Source organism: Oncorhynchus masou, chromosome 27, assembly GCF_036934945.1.
Source record: "Oncorhynchus masou masou isolate Uvic2021 chromosome 27, UVic_Omas_1.1, whole genome shotgun sequence".
Lineage (NCBI taxonomy): Eukaryota > Metazoa > Chordata > Actinopteri > Salmoniformes > Salmonidae > Oncorhynchus > Oncorhynchus masou.
This window is the reverse complement of record NC_088238.1, coordinates 62,892,630-62,916,084: the sequence shown is the minus strand read 5'-3', so window position 1 is coordinate 62,916,084 and position 23,455 is coordinate 62,892,630. Positions and strand designations below refer to the sequence as shown.

Here is a 23,455-nt window from a genome sequence, read left to right as displayed (position 1 = left end):
TAAAGACCGTAACGCTATCATAAGGACTGTGCTGACACAAACAACTAACATAGACAATCACCCACAAACAGACAGTGTAACCCAGGCCACCAAAGTATGATTCTCAATCAGAGACAACTAATGACACCTGCCTCTGATTGAGAACCATACTAGGCCGAAACATAGAAATCCCCAAATCATAGAAAATCAAACATAGACTGGCCACCCAACTCACGCCCTGACCATACTAAATAAAGACAAAACAAAGGAAATAAAGGTCAGAACGTGACAAAGGCTGTCCGACCAGTGTAGGATTTGTTTTTGCTTTGGTCATAGAATCCCGCCATGATTAGATCACATGACCAAATGAAAATAATTCCACTCGGAAAAGAGAACCATGTTAAGCATCACTGTACGCGGATGATGTCTTGTTCTCCGAGACCAATCATTGCTTTGAAGAGTTTGTTAAACTGTCTGACTATAAAGTCAATTGGTCAGAGATTATACTGAGATTACACTTATATCTACCTTCAACACCAAACGTTTACAAGACCAATTCAAATGAAAATGGTCCTTGAAGAATATGAGGTAATTGTCAATAATACACTATACCCCGGACGCCGACATTAGAGAGAACATCCGAAACATTAGACCCTGAAAGCCTACTGAAGCAGACATTAGTCTCATGGTCTCGTCAATAGGTGGCTCCGCGACTTTATAAATCAGTGTCCCCTCAGTCCAAGTGGGAATGAAGTGACCCATATGGCTAAAGAGTCAGGGTTCGTTTCTGCTGACCTGAGGTCAGATCTCTCCCATAGACAAGGGGAAGGGACAGTATGTTCTTGTGTAGTTTTTATTCTTACTTTATTTAAAAAAAATATATATATTTTCTATATTGTTATTATTATTTCTACATTGTTTGGAAAGAGCTCTCAAGGTAAGAATTTCACTGGACTGTTGTAGCCTGTGTCTGTGTCCAACTTTGAAACTTCGACATTAAATAGTAATTCTACGCATCAGTTTGAAATAGGACACTGGGTTGACTCAATGTAAAAGTGACTCAGTGACAATCACAACATCCTCACTCATTTTTTAAACAAGAAATGAATGAGGTCGACTGCAACTTCAATCACCTATAGCCCGTATATGTGTACATCTAGCCCCATCACGCGTCCATTTCCAAAACGACACAATCACCGGAGCGGACCGAAAATTGGCCTAACCTGGGTTCCTACACGGACTATTTTGGTCGTAGCACGAGTTAAATGTATCTTGAACTTCCAGAGTTGACTTTCTCGATTTATTCAGGTTAAACTATTTTAATTACAATGTCTAATATCACCAATTTATCCCGTTTCGTCCACGCGTTGAGGGTCCAACGGCTGACAAATGTTTTTTGCTTGAAAACACCCGCTTTTGCTTGCAACTTGGCGAGATTTCTGCACTCGAACTACTCGTCCAGCAGAACTTTCCCAAAGCATCGGATTGAATGCGCAACACATTACACCTCTTCAGCAAAGAAGGACACCGTTAGGATAGGATGCGCGTCCGGGTTTTGGGGAGATACGGCGGCCTCAGGTAAGATAGACCTCGATGGTTGTAGTTGTCGAGGCACATGACTTGTTCTCTAGTCTAGCCAACTAGGACAGAGTTCATTCGCCTTGACCTCAGAGACTCTAGGCTTGCATTACAAATTGCACCCTATTCGCATGTAGTGCACTACTTTTGGCCAAGACCCTATAATGTAGAGTGCTATAGAATTAAGCTCTTATATTCATGTGTAATGTCAGTTTATGACAACATTTAACTATCTATCTACAAACATTATCAATGGATATGATTATGGATAGCTTAGATCAATGGATTCACTTTTAGCAGACAAAGTATTTATGGAACTCGTGCTGTCTGTCTGTCTGTCTCTGTCTGTCTTTGTCTGTCTCTCTCTGTCTGTCTCTCTCTCTCTCTGTATGTCTCTCTCTCTCTCTGTCTGTCTGTCTCTCTCTCTCTGTCTCTCTGTCTGTCTGTCTCTCTCTCTCTCTGTCTCTCTGTCTGTCTGTCTCTCTCTCTCTCAGTCCCCCAGCTGATATACAGTGGGCAGATAGACTACCTGGTGTTTGACTACCTCAGTGAGATCACCATGTCTCTCCTCACCGTGGCCAAGACCAAGATGCCTGTGAGCTCATTACCTATCAATCATTCATTTTCTTGTCAGTTACCTTTGAATCGCGGCTAGTATCAATAATCACCAGGTCGAGAAGCCTGTGAATCCACCTATTCATCAGCAACCTATCAATAACCAATATTAGTTATCTAATCAATCTATGTCTTCTTCTTTCAGAATATGGGTTATGCCCCTGACTTTGTCCAAATAGCTATAGCTCCCTTTATACATGACATCCATAAGAAAGGTAGGACCTTCAAGTTGACCTTCCACATCAGCATATTACTAGATCTGTTGTCATGTTGACCTTCCACATCAACATATTACTAGATGTCAAGTTGACCTTCCACATCAACATATTACTAGATCTGTTGTCATGTTAACCTTCCACATCAACATATTACTAGATCTGTTCTCATGTTGACCTTCCACATCAACATATTACTAGATCTGTTGTCATGTTAACCTTCCACATCAACATATTACTAGATCTGTTGTCAAGTTGACCTTCCACATCAACATATTACTAGATGTCAAGTTGACCTTCCACATCAACATATTACTAGATCTGTTGTCAAGTTGACCTTCCACATCAACATATTACTAGATGTCAAGTTGACCTTCCACATCAACATATTACTAGATCTGTTGTCATGTTAACCTTCCACATCAACATATTACTAGATCTGTTGTCATGTTGACATTACAAGTCATGTGTGTGTGTGTGTGTGTGTGTGTGTGTGTGTGTGTGTGTTTATGTAGGTATCCGGGTGGTCAGTAATGCCGGGGGTGTGAACCCGCTGGCGTGCGCTGCCGCTATACAGGAAGTAGTCAAGAAGGCGGGACTGGATCTCAAGGTCGCCGTGGTGACTGGAGATGACCTCATGGCTCAGGTATGTACGCTCAAATCAAATCCTATTTTATTGGTCACATGCACATGGTTAGCAGATGTTAATGTGATTGTAGAGAAATGCTTGGGCTTCTAGTTCCGACTGTGCAGTAATATCTAACAAGTGATCTAACAATTCCCCAACAACTACCTCATACACACAAATCTAAATGATGGAATAAGAATATGTACATATAGATATATGGACGGCTGAGCGGCGTAGGCAAGATGATATAAGATGCAGTAAATACATAGGAGATGAGTAATGTAAGATATGTAAACATTGTTAAAGCGACTCATGACTTTCTATGTAGGCAGCAGCCTCTATGTGCTGTTGAGCAGTCTGATGGCCTTGAGATAGAAGCTGTTTTTCAGTCTCTCGGTCCCAGCTTTGATGCACCTGTACTGACCTCGCCTTCTGGATGATAGCGGGGTGAATAGGCAGTGGCTCGGGTGGTTGTTGTCCTTGATGGTCTTTTTGGCCTTCCTGTGACATCGGGTGCTGTAGGTGTCCTGGAGGGCGGGTAGTTTGACCCCGGTGATGCGTTGTGCAGACCTCACTACCCTCTGGAGAGTCTTCCGGTTGTGGGCAGAGCAGTTGCCGTACCAGGTGGTGATACAGCCTGACAGGATGCTCTCAATTGTGCATCTGTAAATGTTTGTGAGGGTTTTAGGTGACAAGCTAAATTTCTTCAGCCTCCTGAGGTTGAAGAGGTGCTGTTGCGCCTTCTTCACGATGCTGTCTGGGTGGGTGGACCATTTCAGTTTGTCTGTGATGTGTACGCCGAGGAACTTAAAACTTAACTTACTACCCTCTCCACTACTGTTCCATCGATGTGTATAGCGGGGTGTTCCCTCTGCTGTTTCCTGAAGTCCACAATCATCTCCTTAGTTTTGTTGACGTTGAGTGTGAGGTTATTGTCCTGACACCACACACCGAGGGCCCTCACCACCTCCCTGTAGGTCGTCTCGTCGTTGTTGGTAATCAAGCCTACCACTGTTGTGTCGTCCGCAAACTTGATGATTGAGTTGGAGGCGTGCGTGGCCGCGCAGTCGTGGGTGAACAGGGAGTACAGGAGAGGGCTCAGAACGCACCCTTGTGGGGCCCCAGTGTTGAGGATCAGCGGGGTGGAGATGTTGTTGCCTACCCTTCTTTAAGTAATTCAATAAAACCTTTATTAATTGCAGACAGAAGTTGACAATAGAAACACGTATGTATGTTTCAGAGCTCTGCAAAATAAAACCGGTCAAAGTTGCTTTAATATACTTGCAGTCGACCCCTAGTGATGTAACTGCCTACATCAACACCTTCTACTCATGAGACCATGCCCATGCATATACAGTAATTTTCCATTCACATTAGTTAGACAAACTTGCAGGAGAAAACGATAGTCCAGTGTTAAGGGCTCAGCAGTAATTTTCCATTCGCGTGTGGCTTACAGTGGTGTGTCTGACTTGTCTCTCATCTATAATATTCCCCTGCAGGTGTCTGTCTGTGTATCTCGTTTAGCCGTGAGGCGCTTTCTCTCAGACACCCTGTTTTGACCGCCATAACTCACACATCTGCTCAGACCGTTTCCTATCAGAGGCAGAGACCAGAAAAGAACTGTGGAACAGTATTAAACCTACCTAAACCTATTAAACCTTATAATGCAGGGAGGGAATATATATATTGCTCATCTGTGGTCCAGGACCCTATAAATGTAGTGGGGGAGGGTCTTATAGTCCTTCCCCTTCTATTAATACAACATAAGCATAATCAATTATTATAAAACATCAATAATTTTGTGCAGCCCCTATCATGACCCCAAGGTGATTAGCATAGATTGCCAACTCCTCTCCTCCTACCTTTCCTCTCCCCTTCCCTCCTTTCCTCTCCTCTTCCCTCCTTTCCTCCTCCCTCCCTCCTTTCCTCTCCTCCCCCCCTCCTTTCCTCTCCTCCTCCCTCCTTTCTTTTCCTCTCCTCCTCCCTTCTCTCCTCTCCTCTGCTCCAGAAAGACAGTCTGTCTGAAGTGAGAATGGCTGATGGGGTGAGCAGGTCTAAGCTGCCTACAACCGTCCACAGTATGAATGCCTACCTGGGGTACGTCTGGGAACTATCGAAACACAATACTGAACTGTTTTATACTGTTAGAACAATACAATACTGAACTGTTTTATACTGTTAGAACAACACAATACTGAACTGTTTTATACTGTTAGAACAACACAATACTGAACTGTTTTATACTGTTAGAACAACACAATACTGAACTGTTTTATACTGTTAGAACAATACAATACTGAACTGTTTTATACTGTTAGAACAATACAATACTGAACTGTTTTATACTGTTAGAACAATACAATACTGAACTGTTTTATACTGTTAGAACAACACAATACTGAACTGTTTTATACTGTTAGAACAATACAATACTGAACTGTTTTATACTGTTAGAACAACACAATACTGAACTGTTTTATACTGTTAGAACAATACAATACTGAACTGTTTTATACTGTTAGAACAATACAATACTGAACTGTTTTATACTGTTAGAACAATACAATACTGAACTGTTTTATACTGTTAGAACAACACAATACTGAACTGTTTTATACTGTTAGAACAATACAATACTGAACTGTTTTATACTGTTAGAACAACACAATACTGAACTGTTTTATACTGTTAGAACAATACAATACTGAACTGTTTTATACTGTTAGAACAATACAATACTGAACTGTTTTATACTGTTAGAACAACACAATACTGAACTGTTTTATACTGTTAGAACAACACAATACTGAACTGTTTTATACTGTTAGAACAATACAATACTGAACTGTTTTATACTGTTAGAACAACACAATACTGAACTGTTTTATACTGTTAGAACAATACAATACTGAACTGTTTTATACTGTTAGAACAACACAATACTGAACTGTTTTATACTGTTAGAACAACACAATACTGAACTGTTTTATACTGTTAGAACAATACAATACTGAACTGTTTTATACTGTTAGAACAACACAATACTGAACTGTTTTATACTGTTAGAACAATACAATACTGAACTGTTTTATACTGTTAGAACAACACAATACTGAACTGTTTTATACTGTTAGAACAATACAATACTGAACTGTTTTATACTGTTAGAACAACACAATACTGAACTGTTTTATACTGTTAGAACAACACAATACTGAACTGTTTTATACTGTTAGAACAATACAATACTGAACTGTTTTATACTGTTAGAACAACACAATACTGAACTGTTTTATACTGTTAGAACAACACAATACTGAACTGTTTTATACTGTTAGAACAACACAATACTGAACTGTTTTATACTGTTAGAACAACACAATACTGAACTGTTTTATACTGTTAGAACAATACAATACTGAACTGTTTTATACTGTTAGAACAATACAATACTGAACTGTTTTATACTGTTAGAACAACACAATACTGAACTGTTTTATACTGTTAGAACAATACAATACTGAACTGTTTTATACTGTTAGAACAATACAATACTGAACTGTTTTATACTGTTAGAACAATACAATACTGAACTGTTTTATACTGTTAGAACAACACAATACTGAACTGTTTTATACTGTTAGAACAATACAATACTGAACTGTTTTATACTGTTAGAACAATACAATACTGAACTGTTTTATACTGTTAGAACAATACAATACTGAACTGTTTTATACTGTTAGAACAACACAATACTGAACTGTTTTATACGGTTAGAACAATACAATACTGAACTGTTTTATACTGTTAGAACAATACAATACTGAACTGTTATATACTGTTAGAACAATACAATACTGAACTGTTTTATACTGTTAGAACAATACAATACTGAACTGTTTTATACTGTTAGAACAACACAATACTGAACTGTTTTATACTGTTAGAACAACACAATACTGAACTGTTTTATACTGTTAGAACAACACAATACTGAACTGTTTTATACTGTTAGAACAACACAATACTGAACTGTTTTATACTGTTAGAACAACACAATACTGAACTGTTTTATACTGTTAGAACAATACAATACTGAACTGTTTTATACTGTTAGAACAATACAATACTGAACTGTTTTATACTGTTAGAACAACACAATACTGAACTGTTTTATACTGTTAGAACAACACAATACTGAACTGTTTTATACTGTTAGAACAATACAATACTGAACTGTTTTATACTGTTAGAACAACACAATACTGAACTGTTTTATACTGTTAGAACAACACAATACTGAACTGTTTTATACTGTTAGAACAACACAATACTGAACTGTTTTATACTGTTAGAACAATACAATACTGAACTGTTTTATACTGTTAGAACAACACAATACTGAACTGTTTTATACTGTGAGACCAATACAATACTGAACTGTTTTATACTGTTAGAACAATACAATACTGAACTGTTTTATACTGTTAGAACAACACAATACTGAACTGTTTTATACTGTTAGAACAACACAATACTGAACTGTTTTATACTGTTAGAACAACACAATACTGAACTGTTTTATACTGTTAGAACAACACAATACTGAACTGTTTTATACTGTTAGAACAACACAATACTGAACTGTTTTATACTGTTAGAACAACACAATACTGAACTGTTTTATACTGTTAGAACAACACAATACTGAACTGTTTTATACTGTTAGAACAACACAATACTGAACTGTTTTATACTGTTAGAACAACACAATACTGAACTGTTTTATACTGTTAGAACAACACAATACTGAACTGTTTTATACTGTTAGAACAACACAATACTGAACTGTTTTATACTGTTAGAACAACACAATACTGAACTGTTTTATACTGTTAGAACAACACAATACTGAACTGTTTTATACTGTTAGAACAACACAATACTGAACTGTTTTATACTGTTAGAACAACACAATACTGAACTGTTTTATACTGTTAGAACAACACAATACTGAACTGTTTTATACTGTTAGAACAATACAATACTCAACTGTTTTATACTGTTAGAACAATACAATACTGAACTGTTTTATACTGTTAGAACAACACAATACTGAACTGTTTTATACTGTTAGAACAACACAATACTGAACTGTTTTATACTGTTAAAACAACACAATACTGAACTGTTTTATACTGTTAGAACAACACAATACTGAACTGTTTTATACTGTTAGAACAACACAATACTGAACTGTTTTATACTGTTAGAACAATACAATACTGAACTGTTTTATACTGTGAGACCAATTCTGAACTCTTACATACTGTTAGAACAAGAGAATGTTGGATTGTTTTTAGCATAAAATACTCCCTTCTGCCCCACTCTCTCTCTCTCCCTCCCTCCGCCCCACTCTCTGTCTCTCCCTCCCTCCGCCCCACTCTCTGTCTCTCCCTCCCTCCGCCCCACTCTCTCTCTCTCCCTCCCTCTGCCCCACTCTCTGTCTCTCCCTCCCTCCGCCCCACTCTCTGTCTCTCCCTCCCTCCGCCACACTCTCTGTCTCTCCCTCCCTCTGCCCCACTCTCTGTCTCTCCCTCCCTCCGCCCCACTCTCTGTCTCTCCCTCCCTCTGCCCCACTCTCTCTCTCTCTCCCTCCGCCCCACTCTCTGTCTCTCCCTCCCTCCGCCCCACTCTCCGTCTCTCCCTCCCTCCGCCCCACTCTCCGTCTCTCCCTCCCTCCGTCCCACTCTCTGTCTCTCCCCCTCCCTCTGCCCCACTCTCTGTCTCTCCCTCCCTCCGCCCCACTCTCTCTCCCTCCCTCCGCCCCACTCTCTCTCCCTCCCTCCGCCCCACTCTCTCTCTCCCTCCCTCCGCCCCACTCTCTCTCTCCCTCCCTCCGCCCCACTCTCTGTCTCTCCCTCCCTCCGCTCCACTCTCTGTCTCTCCCTGCCACCGCCCCACTCTCTGTCTCTCTCTCCCTCCGCCCCACTCTCTGTCTCTCCCTCCCTCCGCCCCACTCTCTGTCTCTCCCTCCCTCCGCCCCACTCTCTGTCTCTCCCTCCCTCCGCCCCACTCTCTCTCTCCCTCCCTCCGCCCCACTCTCTCTCCCTCCCTCCGCCCCACTCTCTCTCCCTCCCTCCGCCCCACTCTCTCTCCCTCCCTCCGCCCCCACTCTCTCTCCCTCCCTCCGCCCCCACTCTCTCTCCCTCCCCCTCCGCCCCCACTCTCTCTCTCCCCCCTCCGCCCCCACTCTCTCTCTCCCTGCCACCGCCCCCACTCTCTGTCTCTCTCTCCCTCCGCCCCACTCTCTGTCTCTCCCTCCCACCGCCCCACTCTCTGTCTCTCCCTCCCACCGCCCCACTCTCTGTCTCTCCCTCCCACCGCCCCACTCTCTGTCTCTCCCTCCCTCCTCACACTCTCTCTATCCCCACACTCTCCCACTATCCCTCCCTCTTCCATTCTCCTCCTATCCCTCCCCTCACTCTCCCTCTATCCTTCCTTGCAAATAGTTGAAGTACAAAAGGGAAAATAAATCAACATAAATATAGGTTTTATTTACAACTCGTTGCCCTTTTCTCGTGGCAACAGGTCACAAATCTTGCTGCTGTGACGGCACACTGTGGAATTTCACCCAGTAGATATGGGATTTTATCAAAATTGGATTTGTTTTCAAATTCTTTGTGGATCTGTGTAATCTGAGGGAAATATGTCTCTCTAATATGGTCATACATTTGGCAGGAGGTTAGGAAGTGCAGCTCAGTTTCCACCTCATTTTGTGGGCAGTGTGCACATAGCCTGTCTTCTCTTGAGAGCCATGTCTGCCTACGGCGGCCTTTCTCTATAGCAAGGCTATGCTCACTGAATCTGTACATCGTCAATGCTTTCTTCAATTTTGGGTCAGTCAGGTATTCTGCCACTGTGTACTCACGGTGTACCCCCTCTTCCCCTCTCTCCACAGTGCAGTGCCCATCCAGAGGTGTCTAGACCTGGGGGCTGACATTGTAGTCACAGGGAGATGTGTGGACAGTGCTGTCGCCCTAGGACCTCTTATGCACTCTGTAGGTTACTGTGTGTGGTGTGTGTGTGTGTGTGGTGTGTGTGTGGTGTGGTGTCTGGTGTGTGTGTGTGTGTGTGGTGTCTGTGGTGTGTGTGGTGTGTGGTGTGTGTGTGTTGTGTGTTGTGTGGTGTGTGTGTGTGCTCATCCCTCTCGCGTCCACATCTGTTATTGTACCAGTCAAAACACTCCTCAGACCTCCTCTGGGAAACAGATGAAACTGATTTTAAACATCTTTATTTATTTATATTGGGAGTTTTTGCGTGATGGGATGGGTTGGGATGGGATGGGATGTGATGGGTTGGGATGTGATGGGTTGGGATGTGATGGGTTGGGATGTGATGGGTTGGGATGTGATGGGTTGGGATGTGATGGGGTGGGTTGGGATGTGATGGGTTGGGATGTGTTGTGATGGGTTGGGTTTGGATGGGATGGGATATGATGGCTTGGGATGGGAAGTGATGGGTTGGGTTTGGATGGGATGGGATGGGTTTGGATGGGATGGGATGGGATGTTATGGGATGTGATGGGTTGTATTGTGTTATCTTTCTGACAGTTTGGGTGGAAGCAAAACAACTATGACCTGTTGGCAGCTGGGAGGTAAAAACACACTTTGTTTCCTTGCATGAGAACAGTGAAGGTAACTATGAGGCATGAGCACAGTGAAGGTAACTATGAGGCATGAGCACAGTGAAGGTTACTATGAGGCATGAGCACAGTGAAGGTTACTATGAGGCATGAGCACAGTGAAGGTAACTATGAGGCATGAGCACAGTGAAGGTAACTATGAGGCATGAGCACAGTGAAGGTTACTATGAGGCATGAGCACAGTGAAGGTTACTATGAGGCATGAGCACAGTGAAGGTAAATATGAGGCATGAGCACAGTGAAGGTTACTATGAGGCATGAGCACAGTGAAGGTTACTATGAGGCATGAGCACAGTGAAGGTTACAGTGAGGCATGAGCACAGTGAAGGTTACTGTAAGGCATGAGCACAGGGAAGGTTACTATGAGGCATGAGCACAGGGAAGGTTACTGTAAGGCATGAGCACAGGGAAGGTTACTATGAGGTATGAGCACAGGGAAGGTTACTGTAAGGATGAGCACAGGGAAGGTTACTATGAGGCATGAGCACAGGGAAGGTTACTATGAGGCATGAGCACAGGGAAGGTTACTATGAGGCATGAGCACAGTGAAGGTTACTATGAGGCATGAGCACAGTGAAGTTTACTGTAAGGCATGAGCACAGTGAAGGTTACTGTAAGGCATGAGCACAGGGAAGGTTACTATGAGGCATGAGCACAGTGAAGGTAACTATGAGGCATGAGCACAGTGAAGGTAACTATGAGGCATGAGCACAGTGAAGGTTACAGTGAGGATAAGCCATTCCAGAATACAGTAGTTTAAGTGATGTTTAAACCCTGCTCCCTCTCTCAGTCTTGCAGGCCATCTCATAGAGTGTGGTGCCCAGGCAACAGGTGGCATATTCACAGACTGGCACACAGTACCCGACTGGTGAGGACATCATACAGTTATTTCCTGTCCCAATGCTTGCTCCATCTACTATCTCTTATGAGAGAACAATATTATACACCAATGTCTTATCTTTCTTACCTCTTACCGTTGAATATAATACTGTTACTACTACTGCTACCAATGCTACTATTGCTACCAATGCTACTACCAATACTGCTACCAATGCTACTATTGCTACCAATGCTACTACCAATACTGCTACCAATGCTACTATTGCTACCAATGCTACTACCAATACTGCTACTATTGCTACCAATGCTACTACCAATACTGCTACCAATGCTACTATTGCTACCAATGCTACTACCAATACTGCTACCAATGCTACTATTGCTACTATTGCTACCAATGCTACTACCAATACTGCTACCAATGCTACTATTGCTACTATTGCTACCAATACTACTATTGCTACCAATGCTACTATTGCTACTATTGCTACCAATGCTACTACTGCTACCAATGCTACTATTGCTACTATTGCTACCAATGCTACTACTGCTACCAATGCTACTACTGGTACCAATACTACTACAATTACCAATACTACTACTACCACTACTACCAATATTACTTTTACTAATACCACCAATACTACTACGGCTACAATACTACTACTGCTAACAATAATGCTACAAATACTACTACTACTATTACCAATACCACTACTACTACTACTACTATTACCAATACTACTGCTACTACAAATTAGAGCTCAACCAATTATGATTTTTCAACGCCGATGCCGATTATTGGAGGACCAATAATCATTTTTTTAAATATTTTTTATTTATTTTACATTTATTTATTTGTAATAATGACAATTACAACAATACTGAATGAGCACTTATTTTAACTTAATACAAGGGGAACAACTACTCCAAGTCTCAGAGCGAGTGACATTTGAAACGCTATTAGCGCGCACCCCGCTAACTAGCTAGCCATTTCACATCGGTTACACCAGCCTAATCTCGGGAGTTGATAGGCTTGAAGTCATAAACAGCGCAATGCTTGAAGCCTTGCGAAGAGGTGCTGGCAAAATGTACAAAAGTGCTGTTTGAATGAATGCTTACGAGCCTGCTGCTGCCTACCATCGCTCAGTCAGACTGCTCTATCAAATCTTAGACTTAATTATAAGTCTACTACTACTATTACTACTACTACTACTGCTGCTGCTACTACTACTACTACTACTACTACTACTACTACTACTACTACTACTACTACTATTACTACTACTACTACTACCAATACTACTACTACTACTACCAATACTACTACTACTACTACTACTACTACTACTACTACTACTACTACTACTACTACTACTACTGCTACCAATACTACTACTACCACCAATACTACTACTGCTACTACTACTACCAATACTACTACTACCACCAATACTACTACTGCTACTACTACTACCACCAATACTACTATTACTACTATTACTACTACCAATACTACTACTACTACTACTACTACTACCAATACTACTACTACTACTACTACTACCAATACTACTACTACTACTACCAATACTACCAATACTACTACTACCACCAATACTACTACTACTACTACTACTACTACTACTACTACTACATCTACTACTACTCTGGCTGACTCTCCCTCCCTCCCTCCCTCCCTCCCTCCCTCCCCCCTCCCTCCCTCCCTAATCCCCCCCCCCTCCCTCCCTCCCTCCCTCCCTCCCTCTCAGGGATAACATGGGATTCCCAGTGGTGGAGTGTTCAGCTGATGGTTCGTTCATCCTGTCTAAGCCGCCCAAAACAGGCGGATTGGTGTCGTTCGGAACGGTTGCCGAGCAACTGGTGTACGAGATCGGTGACCCGCAGAAATACCTGCTTCCTGACGTCACCTGTGATTTCTCTAACGTCAACATCACTGAAGTAGCAGGTACACACACACACACACGTACGCACGCACGCATGCATACATACACACACGCACGCACACATGCATACATACACACACACACGCACGCACGCATACATACACACACGCACGCACGCATACATACACATGCATACATACACACACACACGCACGCACGCATACATACACACACGCACGCACGCATACATACACATGCATACATACACACACACACGCACGCACGCATACATACACATGCATACATACACACACACGCACGCACGCATATATACACATGCATACATACACACACACATACAGTGGGGCAAAAAAGTATTTAGTCAGCCACCAATTGTGCAAGTTCTCCCACTTAACAATATGAGAGAGGCCTGTAATTTTCATCATAGGTTCACTTCAACTATGACAGACAAAATGAGAAAAAAAAATCCAGAAAATCACATTGTAGGATTTTTAATGAATTTATTTGCAAATTATGGTGGAAAATAAGTATTTGGTCAATAACAAAAGTTTATCTCAATACTTTGTTATATACCCTTTGTTGGCAATGACAGAGGTCAAACGTTTTCTGTAAGTCTTCACAAGGTTTTCACACACTGGTATTTTGGCCCATTCCTCCATGCAGATCTCCTCTAGAGCAGTATCAGGTAGAAAGCTACAGTGGAGGACAACCCTGACGTGGACTAGAGGGTGAACCCTGTGTCCCTACAATAAACCCTAAACAATCACATCTGGAGTGAGTCACATCTGAACCTTAGTTGAACCATAGTCTGAATCCAAACGAAACCCTTTCTGAGCTGACTCACTGTCCTCAGCTCAACCTCTGATAGGCAGGCAGGCGGGCGGGCGGGCGGGCGGGCGGAGTCCACTGTTAACAGACAGACAGACAGACAGACAGACAGATGGAGTCCCCTGTCAACAGACAGACAGACACACAGACAGACACACAGACAGACAGACAGACAGACACACAGACAGACACACATTCCGACACACACACACAGACAGACAGACGGAGTCCCCTGTTGACAGACAGACAGACGGAGTCCCCTGTTGACAGACAGACAGACAGACAGATGGAGTCCCCTGTTAACAGACAGACAGACAGACAGACAGACAGACAGACAGACAGATGGAGTCCCCTGTCAACAGACAGACAGACAGACAGACAGACAGACAGACAGATGGAGTCCCCTGTCAACAGACAGACAGACAGACACACAGACAGACAGACAGACAGACAGACACACAGACAGACACACATTCCGACACACACACACAGACAGACAGACGGAGTCCCCTGTTGACAGACAGACAGACGGAGTCCCCTGTTAACAGACAGACAGACGGAGTCCCCTGTTGACAGACAGACAGACAGACAGATGGAGTCCCCTGTTAACAGACAGACAGACAGACAGACAGACAGACAGACAGACAGACAGACAGATGGAGTCCCCTGTCAACAGACAGACAGACAGACAGACAGACAGATGGAGTCCACTGTTAACAGTTGGAGGAGGGAGATAAATGGGATGCAATTAGGATTGAAAATATGGAGGGAGGAAGGGAGAGACTGTGTGTCTGATGTCTCTGTCTCTGTCTTCAGGAGTGGAGGGAGGAAGGGAGAGACTGTGTGTCTGATGTCTCTGTCTTCAGGAGTGGAGGGAGGAAGGGAGAGACTGTGTGTCTGATGTCTCTGTCTCTGTCTTCAGGAGTGGAGGGAGGAAGGGAGAGACTGTGTGTCTGATGTCTCTGTCTTCAGGAGTGGAGGGAGGAAGGGAGAGACTGTGTGTCTGATGTCTCTGTCTCTGTCTTCAGGAGTGGAGGGAGGAAGGGGGAGACTGTGTGTCTGGTGTCTCTGTCTCTGTCTTCAGGAGTGGAGGGAGGAAGGGAGAGACTGTGTGTCTGATGTCTCTGTCTCTGTCTCTGTCTTCAGGAGTGGAGGGAGGAAGGGAGAGACTGTGTGTCTGATGTCTCTGTCTCTGTCTTCAGGAGTGGAGGGAGGAAGGGAGAGACTGTGTGTCTGATGTCTCTGTCTCTGTCTCTGTCTTCAGGAGTGGAGGGAGGAAGGGAGAGACTGTGTGTCTGATGTCTCTGTCTCTGTCTTCAGGAGTGGAGGGAGGAAGGGAGAGACTGTGTGTCTGATGTCTCTGTCTCTGTCTTCAGGAGTGGAGGGAGGAAGGGGGAGACTGTGTGTCTGGTGTCTCTGTCTCTGTCTTCAGGAGTGGAGGGAGGAAGGGAGAGACTGTGTGTCTGGTGTCTCTGTCTCTGTCTTCAGGAGTGGAGGGAGGAAGGGGAGACTGTGTGTCTGGTGTCTCTGTCTCTGTCTTCAGGAGTGGAGGGGGGAAGGGAGAGACTGTGTGTCTCTGTCTCTGTCTCTGTCTTCAGGAGTGGAGGGGGGAAGGGAGAGACTGTGTGTCTGGTGTCTCTGTCTCTGTCTCTGTCTTCAGGAGTGGAGGGGGGAAGGGAGAGACTGTGTGTCTCTGTCTCTGTCTCTGTCTTCAGGAGTGGAGGGAGGAAGGGAGAGACTGTGTGTCTGGTGTCTCTGTCTCTGTCTCTGTCTTCAGGAGTGGAGGGGGGAAGGGAGAGACTGTGTGTCTCTGTCTCTGTCTCTGTCTTCAGGAGTGGAGGGGGGAAGGGAGAGACTGTGTGTCTCTGTCTCTGTCTCTGTCTTCAGGAGTGGAGGGAGGAAGGGAGAGACTGTGTGTCTGGTGTCTCTGTCTCTGTCTCTGTCTTCAGGAGTGGAGGGAGGAAGGGGGAGACTGTGTGTCTGATGTCTCTCTCTGTCTTCAGGAGTGGAGGGAGGAAGGGAGAGACTGTGTGTCTGGTGTCTCTGTCTCTGTCTTCAGGAGTGGAGGGAGGAAGGGGGAGACTGTGTGTCTGGTGTCTCTGTCTCTGTCTTCAGGAGTGGAGGGGGGAAGGGAGAGACTGTGTGTCTGATGTCTCTGTCTCTGTCTCTGTCTTCAGGAGTGGAGGGAGGAAGGGGGAGACTGTGTGTCTGATGTCTCTGTCTCTGTCTCTGTCTTCAGGAGTGGAGGGAGGAAGGGGGAGACTGTGTGTCTGATGTCTCTGTCTCTGTCTCTGTCTTCAGGAGTGGAGGGAGGAAGGGAGAGACTGTTTGTCTGATGTCTCTGTCTCTGTCTTCAGGAGTGGAGGGAGGAAGGGGGAGACTGTGTGTCTGGTGTCTCTGTCTCTGTCTTCAGGAGTGGAGGGAGGAAGGGAGAGACTGTGTGTCTGATGTCTCTGTCTCTGTCTTCAGGAGTGGAGGGAGGAAGGGGGAGACTGTGTGTCTGGTGTCTCTGTCTCTGTCTTCAGGAGTGGAGGGAGGAAGGGAGAGACTGTGTGTCTGATGTCTCTGTCTCTGTCTTCAGGAGTGGAGGGAGGAAGGGGGAGACTGTGTGTCTGGTGTCTCTGTCTCTGTCTTCAGGAGTGGAGGGAGGAAGGGAGAGACTGTGTGTCTGATGTCTCTGTCTTCAGGAGTGGAGGGAGGAAGGGGGAGACTGTGTGTCTGATGTCTCTGTCTCTGTCTTCAGGAGTGGAGGGAGGAAGGGGGAGACTGTGTGTCTGATGTCTCTGTCTCTGTCTTCAGGAGTGGAGGGGGGAAGGGAGAGACTGTGTGTCTCTGTCTCTGTCTCTGTCTTCAGGAGTGGAGGGAGGAAGGGAGAGACTGTGTGTCTGATGTCTCTGTCTCTGTCTTCAGGAGTGGAGGGAGGGGCTGTCAAAGTGACCGGGGCCAGAGGTTTGTCTCCGTCCAATGACTACAAGGTAACACTCCCCAGTAAAAACTATTTCCCAGTGATCATCCCCAGGTTCAGAGCCACAGAAGTCTGTCCTGTTGATATTATACGAGTCAAATCTCTTCATTCTCATTTAAATCATTTACATTTCCCCCCCCCCTAGGTGTGTGCCACCTACATGGATGGGTACAGGGCTACAGCAGTGTGTCCAGTAGGGGGCCCCAGAGCCACCGAGAAGGCCAGACGCACCGCAGAGAGCATCATCAAACGGTTAGCGTTAGCATCCAATCCAAACCTATGGCACTTAATTAGCACACTGCTTAGCGGAGAGCGTCATCTAACGGTTAGTGTTAGCATCCAATTCAAACCTATGGCACTTAATTAGCACACTGCTAGCAGAGAGCGTCATCTAACGGTTAGCGTTAGCATCCAATCCAAACCTATGGCACTTAATTAGCACACTGCTAGCGGAGAGCGTCATCTAACGGTTAGCGTTAGCATCCAATCCAAACCTATGGCACTTAATTAGCACACTGCTAGCGGAGAGCGTCATCTAACGGTTAGCGTTAGCATCGAATCCAAACCTATGGCACTTAATTAGCACACTGCTAGCGGAGAGCGTCATCTAACGGTTAGCGTTAGCATCCAATCCAAACCTATGGCACTTAATTAGCACACTGCTTAGCGGAGAGCGTCATCTAACGGTTAGCGTTAGCATCCAATCCAAACCTATGGCACTTAATTAGCACACTGCTAGCGGAGAGCGTCATCTAACGGTTAGCGTTAGCATCGAATCCAAACCTATGGCACTTAATTAGCACACTGCTAGCGGAGAGCGTCATCTAACGGTTAGTGTTAGCATCGAATCCAAACCTATGGCACTTAATTAGCACACTGCTAGCGGAGAGCGTCATCTAACGGTTAGCGTTAGCATCCAATCCAAACCTATGGCACTTAATTAGCACACTGCTAGCGGAGAGCGTCATCTAACGGTTAGCGTTAGCATCCAATCCAAACCTATGGCACTTAATTAGCACACTGCTTAGCGGAGAGCGTCATCTAACGGTTAGCGTTAGCATCCAATCCAAACCTATGGCACTTAATTAGCACACTGCTAGCGGAGAGCGTCATCTAACGGTTAGTGTTAGCATCCAATCCAAACCTATGGCACTTAATTAGCACACTGCTAGCGGAGAGCGTCATCTAACTGTTAGCGTTAGCATCCAATCCAAAAACAAACTTATGGCGCATAATTAGCACATCGCTAGCAGAGCACATAATCAAACGGTAACACATGAAGGTCTAGCCCAAACTACATTGCAGAGATCTCACAACGCCTGGCATTTAACAATTAAAAAAACAAACATTTAGAGTGTTTAAATGCTATTTAGTACGACATCTAGCCTATTTAGTACGACATCTAGCCTGTTTAGTACGACATCTAGCCTGTTTAGTACGACATCTAGCCTGTTTAGTACGACATCTAGCCTGTTTAGTACGACATCTAGCCTGTTTAGTACGACATCTAGCCTGTTTAGTACGACATCTAGCCTGTTTAGTACGACATCTAGCCTATTTAGTACGACATCTAGCCTGTTTAGTACGACATCTAGCCTGTTTAGTACGACATCTAGCCTGTAGTACGACATCTAGCCTGTTTAGTACGACATCTAGCCTATTTAGTACGACATCTAGCCTATTTAGTACGACATCTAGCCTGTTTAGTACGACATCTAGCCTGTTTAGTACGACATCTAGCTTGTTTGAAATGATGAGCATTTCTTTGTATTTTATTTAACTAGACAAGTCGCTTAAGAACAAATTCTTATTTAAAATGACGGCTACCAAAAGGCCCCCTGTGGGGACGGGGGATTAAAAATAAAACAATAACATACAAATATAGGACAAAACACACGTCACGACAAGAGACCACAACATGGTAGCAGCACAACATGGTAGCAACACAACATGACAACAACATGGTAGCAACACAACATGACAACAACATGGTAGCAACACAACATGACAACAGCATTGTAACAACACAACATGACAACAGCATGGTTGCAACACAACATGACAACAGCATGGTAGCAGCATGGTAGCAACACAACATGACAACAGCATGGTAGCAACACAACATGACAACAACATGGTAGCAACACAACATGACAGCAGCATGGTAGCAACACAACATGACAACAGCATAGTAGCAACACAACATGACAACAACATGGTTGCAACACAACATGACAACAGCATGGTAGCAGCATGGTAGCAGCACAACATGACAACAGCATGACAACAGCATGGTAGCAGCATGGTAGGAACACAACATGACAACAACATGGTAGCAACACAACATGACAACAACATGGTAGCAACACAACATGACAACAGCATGGTAGGAACACATGACAACAACACAGCATGGTAGCAACATGACAACACAGCATGGTAGGAACACATGACAACAACACAGCATGGTAGCAACACAACATGACAACAGCATGGTAGCAACACAACATGACAACAGCATGGTAGCAACACAACATGACAACAGCATGACAACAGCATGGTAGCAGCATGGTAGGAACACAACATGACAACAACATGGTAGCAACACAACATGACAACAACATGGTAGCAACACAACATGACAACAGCATGGTAGGAACACATGACAACAACACAGCATGGTAGAAAAACATGACAACAACACAGCATGGTAGCAACATGACAACACAGCATGGTAGGAACACATGACAACAACACAGCATGGTAGCAACACAACATGACAACAGCATGGTAGCAACACAACATGACAACAGCATGGTAGCAACACAACATGACAACAACATGGTAGCAACACAACATGACAACAACATGGTTGCAACACAACAAGACAACAGCATGGTAGCAACACAACATGACAACAGCATGGTAGAAACACAACATGACAACAACATGGTAGCAACACAACATGACAACAGCATGGTAGCAACACAACATGACAACAGCATGGTAGCAACACAACATGACAACAACATGGTAGCAACACAACATGACAACAGCATGGTAGCAACACAACATGACAACAGCATGGTAGCAACACAACATGACAACAGCATGGTAGGAACACAACATGACAACAACATGGTAGCAACACAACATGACAACAACATGGTAGCAACACAACATGACAACAGCATGGTAGCAACACAACATGACAACAGCATGGTAGCAACACAACATGACAACAGCATGGTAGCAACACAACATGACAACAGCATGGTAGGAACACAACATGACAACAACATGGTAGCAACACAACATGACAACAACATGGTAGCAACACAACATGACAACAGCATGACAACAGCATGGTAGCAACACAACATGACAACAACATGGTAGGAACACATGACAACAACACAGCATGGTAGGAAAACATGACAACAACACAGCATGGTAGCAACATGACAACACAGCATGGTAGGAACACATGACAACAACACAGCATGGTAGGAACACATGACAACAACACAGCATGGTAGCAACACAACATGACAACACTACATGGTTGCAACACAACATGACAACAGCATGGTTGCAACATTCTCAAGGCCGAAGGGCCAGACGGATTACCAGGACATGTACTCAGAGCGCTGACCAACTGGCAAGTGTCTTCACTGACATTTTCAACCTCTCCCTGTCTGAGTCTGTAATACAGACCACCCTATCCCTGTGCCCAAGAACACTAAGGTAAACTGCCTAAATGACTATCAACCCACGTTATCAACCCACGTTTGTAGCCACGTTGTAGCCACATAGGACTCACGTTTGTAGCCGTAAAATGCTTTGAAAGGATGGTCATGGCTCACATCAACATCCTCCCAGAAACCCTAGACCCACTCCAATTTGCATACAGCCCTAACAGATCCACAGATGATGCAATCTCTATTGCACTCCACACTGCCCTTTCACACTTGGACAAAAGGAACACCTACAGTATGTGAGTGCTGTTCATTGACTACAGCTCAGCGTTCAACACCAAAGTGCCCTCAAAGCTCATCACTAAGCTAAGGACCCTGGGACTAAACACCTCCCTCTGCAACTGGATCTTGGACTTCCTGACGGGCCGCCCCCAGGTGGTGAGGGTAGGCAACAACATGTCTGCCACGCTGATTCTCAACATGGGGCCCCTCAGGGGTGTGTGCTCAGTCCCCTCCTGTTCTACCTGACAACCAGGCCATCACTACACAAGTAGTCACCGACAACGATCAGACAAGTTCCTTGGTGTCCAGATCACCAACAAACTATCATGGTCCAAACACACCAAGACAGTCGTGAAGAGGGCACAACAAAAACATTTCCCCCCTCAGGAGACTTAAAAGATTTGGCATAGGTCCTCAGATCCTCAAAAGGTTCTACAGCTGCACCATCGAGAGCATCCTGACAGGTTGCATCACTGCCTGGTATGCCAACTGCTCAGGCTTCAACCGCAAGGCACTACAGATAGTAGTGGGTACGGCCCGGTACATCACTGGGGCCAAGCTTCCTGCCATCCAGGACCTCTATACCAGGCGGTGTCAGAGGAAGGCCCTAAACATTGTCAAAGACTCCAGCCACCCAAGTCATAGACTGTTCTCTCTGCTACCGCACGGCAAGCAGTATCGTAGCGCTAAGTCTAGATCCAAGAGGCTTCTAAACAGCTTCTACCCCCACAAGCCATAAGACTCTTGAACGTCTAATCAAATGGCTACACAGACTATTTGCTGTTCCCCCCTTCTTATAAGCTGCTCCTACTCTCTGTTATCATCTATGCATAGTCACTTTAATAACTCTACCTACATGTACATATTACCTCAATTACCTCGACCCCCCCCCTTCCCCCCGCACATTGACTCTGTACCACATTGACTCTGTACCGGTTCCCCCTGTATATAGCCTCCACATTGACTCTGTACCGGTACCCCCTGTATATAGCCTCCACATTGACTCTGTACCGTAATACCCTGTATATAGCCTCCACATTGACTCTGTACCGGTACCCCCTGTATATAGCCTCCACATTGACTCTGTACCGGTACCCCCTGTATATAGCCTCCACATTGACTCTGTACCGGTACACCCTGTATATAGCCTCCACATTGACTCTGTACCGGTACACCCTGTATATAGTCTCCACATTGACTCTGTACCGTAATACCCTGTATATAGCCTCACATTGACTCTGTACCGGTACCCCATGTATATAGCCTCCACATTGACTCTGTACCGGTACCCCCTGTATATAGCCTCCACATTGACTCTGTACCTGTACCCCCTGTATATAGCCTCCACATTGACTCTGTACTGGTACCCCCTGTATATAGCCTCCACATTGGCTCTGTACCGGTACCCCCTGTATATAGCCTCCACATTGACTCTGTACCGGTACACTCTGTATATAGCCTCCACATTGACTCTGTACCGTAATACCCTGTATATAGCCTCCACATTGACTCTGTACCGGTACCCCCTGTATATAGCCTCCACATTGACTCTGTACCGGTACCCCCTGTATATAGCCTCCACATTGACTCTGTACCGTAATACCCTGTATATAGCCTCACATTGACTCTGTACTGGTACACCCTGTATATAGCCTCCACATTGACTCTGTACCGTAACACCCTGTATATAGCCTCCACATTGACTCTGTACAGTAATACCCTGTATATAGCCTCACATTGACTCTGTACCGGTACCCCCTGTATATAGTCTCCACATTGACTCTGTACCGTAATACCCTGTATATAGCCTCACATTGACTCTGTACTGGTACACCCTGTATATAGCCTCCACATTGACTCTGTACCGTAACACCTTGTATATAGCCTCCACATTGACTCTGTACTGGTACACCCTGTATATAGTCTCCACATTGACTCTGTACCGTAACACCCTGTATATAGTCTCCACATTGACTCTGTACTGGTACCCCCTGTATATAGCCTCCACATTGACTCTGTACCGTAACACCCTGTATATAGTCTCCACATTGACTCTGTACTGGTACACCCTGTATATAGCCTCCACATTGACTCTGTACCGTAACACCCTGTATATAGCCTCACATTGACTCTGTACTGGTACCCCCTGTATATAGCCTCCACATTGACTCTGTACCGTAACACCCTGTAT

The 23,455-nt window shown here is 44.6% G+C and overlaps 1 protein-coding gene across 2 annotated transcripts in view; it reads left to right on the top strand.

The window, feature by feature from the left end:
- The first annotated feature begins 1,192 nt into the window (after window positions 1-1,192).
- The window catches only part of lratb.1 (lecithin retinol acyltransferase b, tandem duplicate 1), a 50,411-nt gene continuing 28,148 nt past the window's right edge, over window positions 1,193-23,455 (top strand). Inside the window, exons 1-11 of one of the 2 annotated variants that reach the window (XM_064940845.1) lie at window positions 1,193-1,557; window positions 2,052-2,152; window positions 2,318-2,387; window positions 2,903-3,033; window positions 5,024-5,112; window positions 9,980-10,079; window positions 10,632-10,675; window positions 11,514-11,591; window positions 13,336-13,532; window positions 17,230-17,294; window positions 17,430-17,536. In XM_064940845.1, coding sequence (XP_064796917.1) covers window positions 1,308-1,557; window positions 2,052-2,152; window positions 2,318-2,387; window positions 2,903-3,033; window positions 5,024-5,112; window positions 9,980-10,079; window positions 10,632-10,675; window positions 11,514-11,591; window positions 13,336-13,532; window positions 17,230-17,294; window positions 17,430-17,536 — 1,232 coding nt within the window. In that variant the 5' untranslated portion in view covers window positions 1,193-1,307. The remainder of the gene's footprint in view (window positions 1,558-2,051; window positions 2,153-2,317; window positions 2,388-2,902; window positions 3,034-5,023; window positions 5,113-9,979; window positions 10,080-10,631; window positions 10,676-11,513; window positions 11,592-13,335; window positions 13,533-17,229; window positions 17,295-17,429; window positions 17,537-23,455) is intronic. The other variant, XM_064940844.1, reaches the window with a different exon arrangement.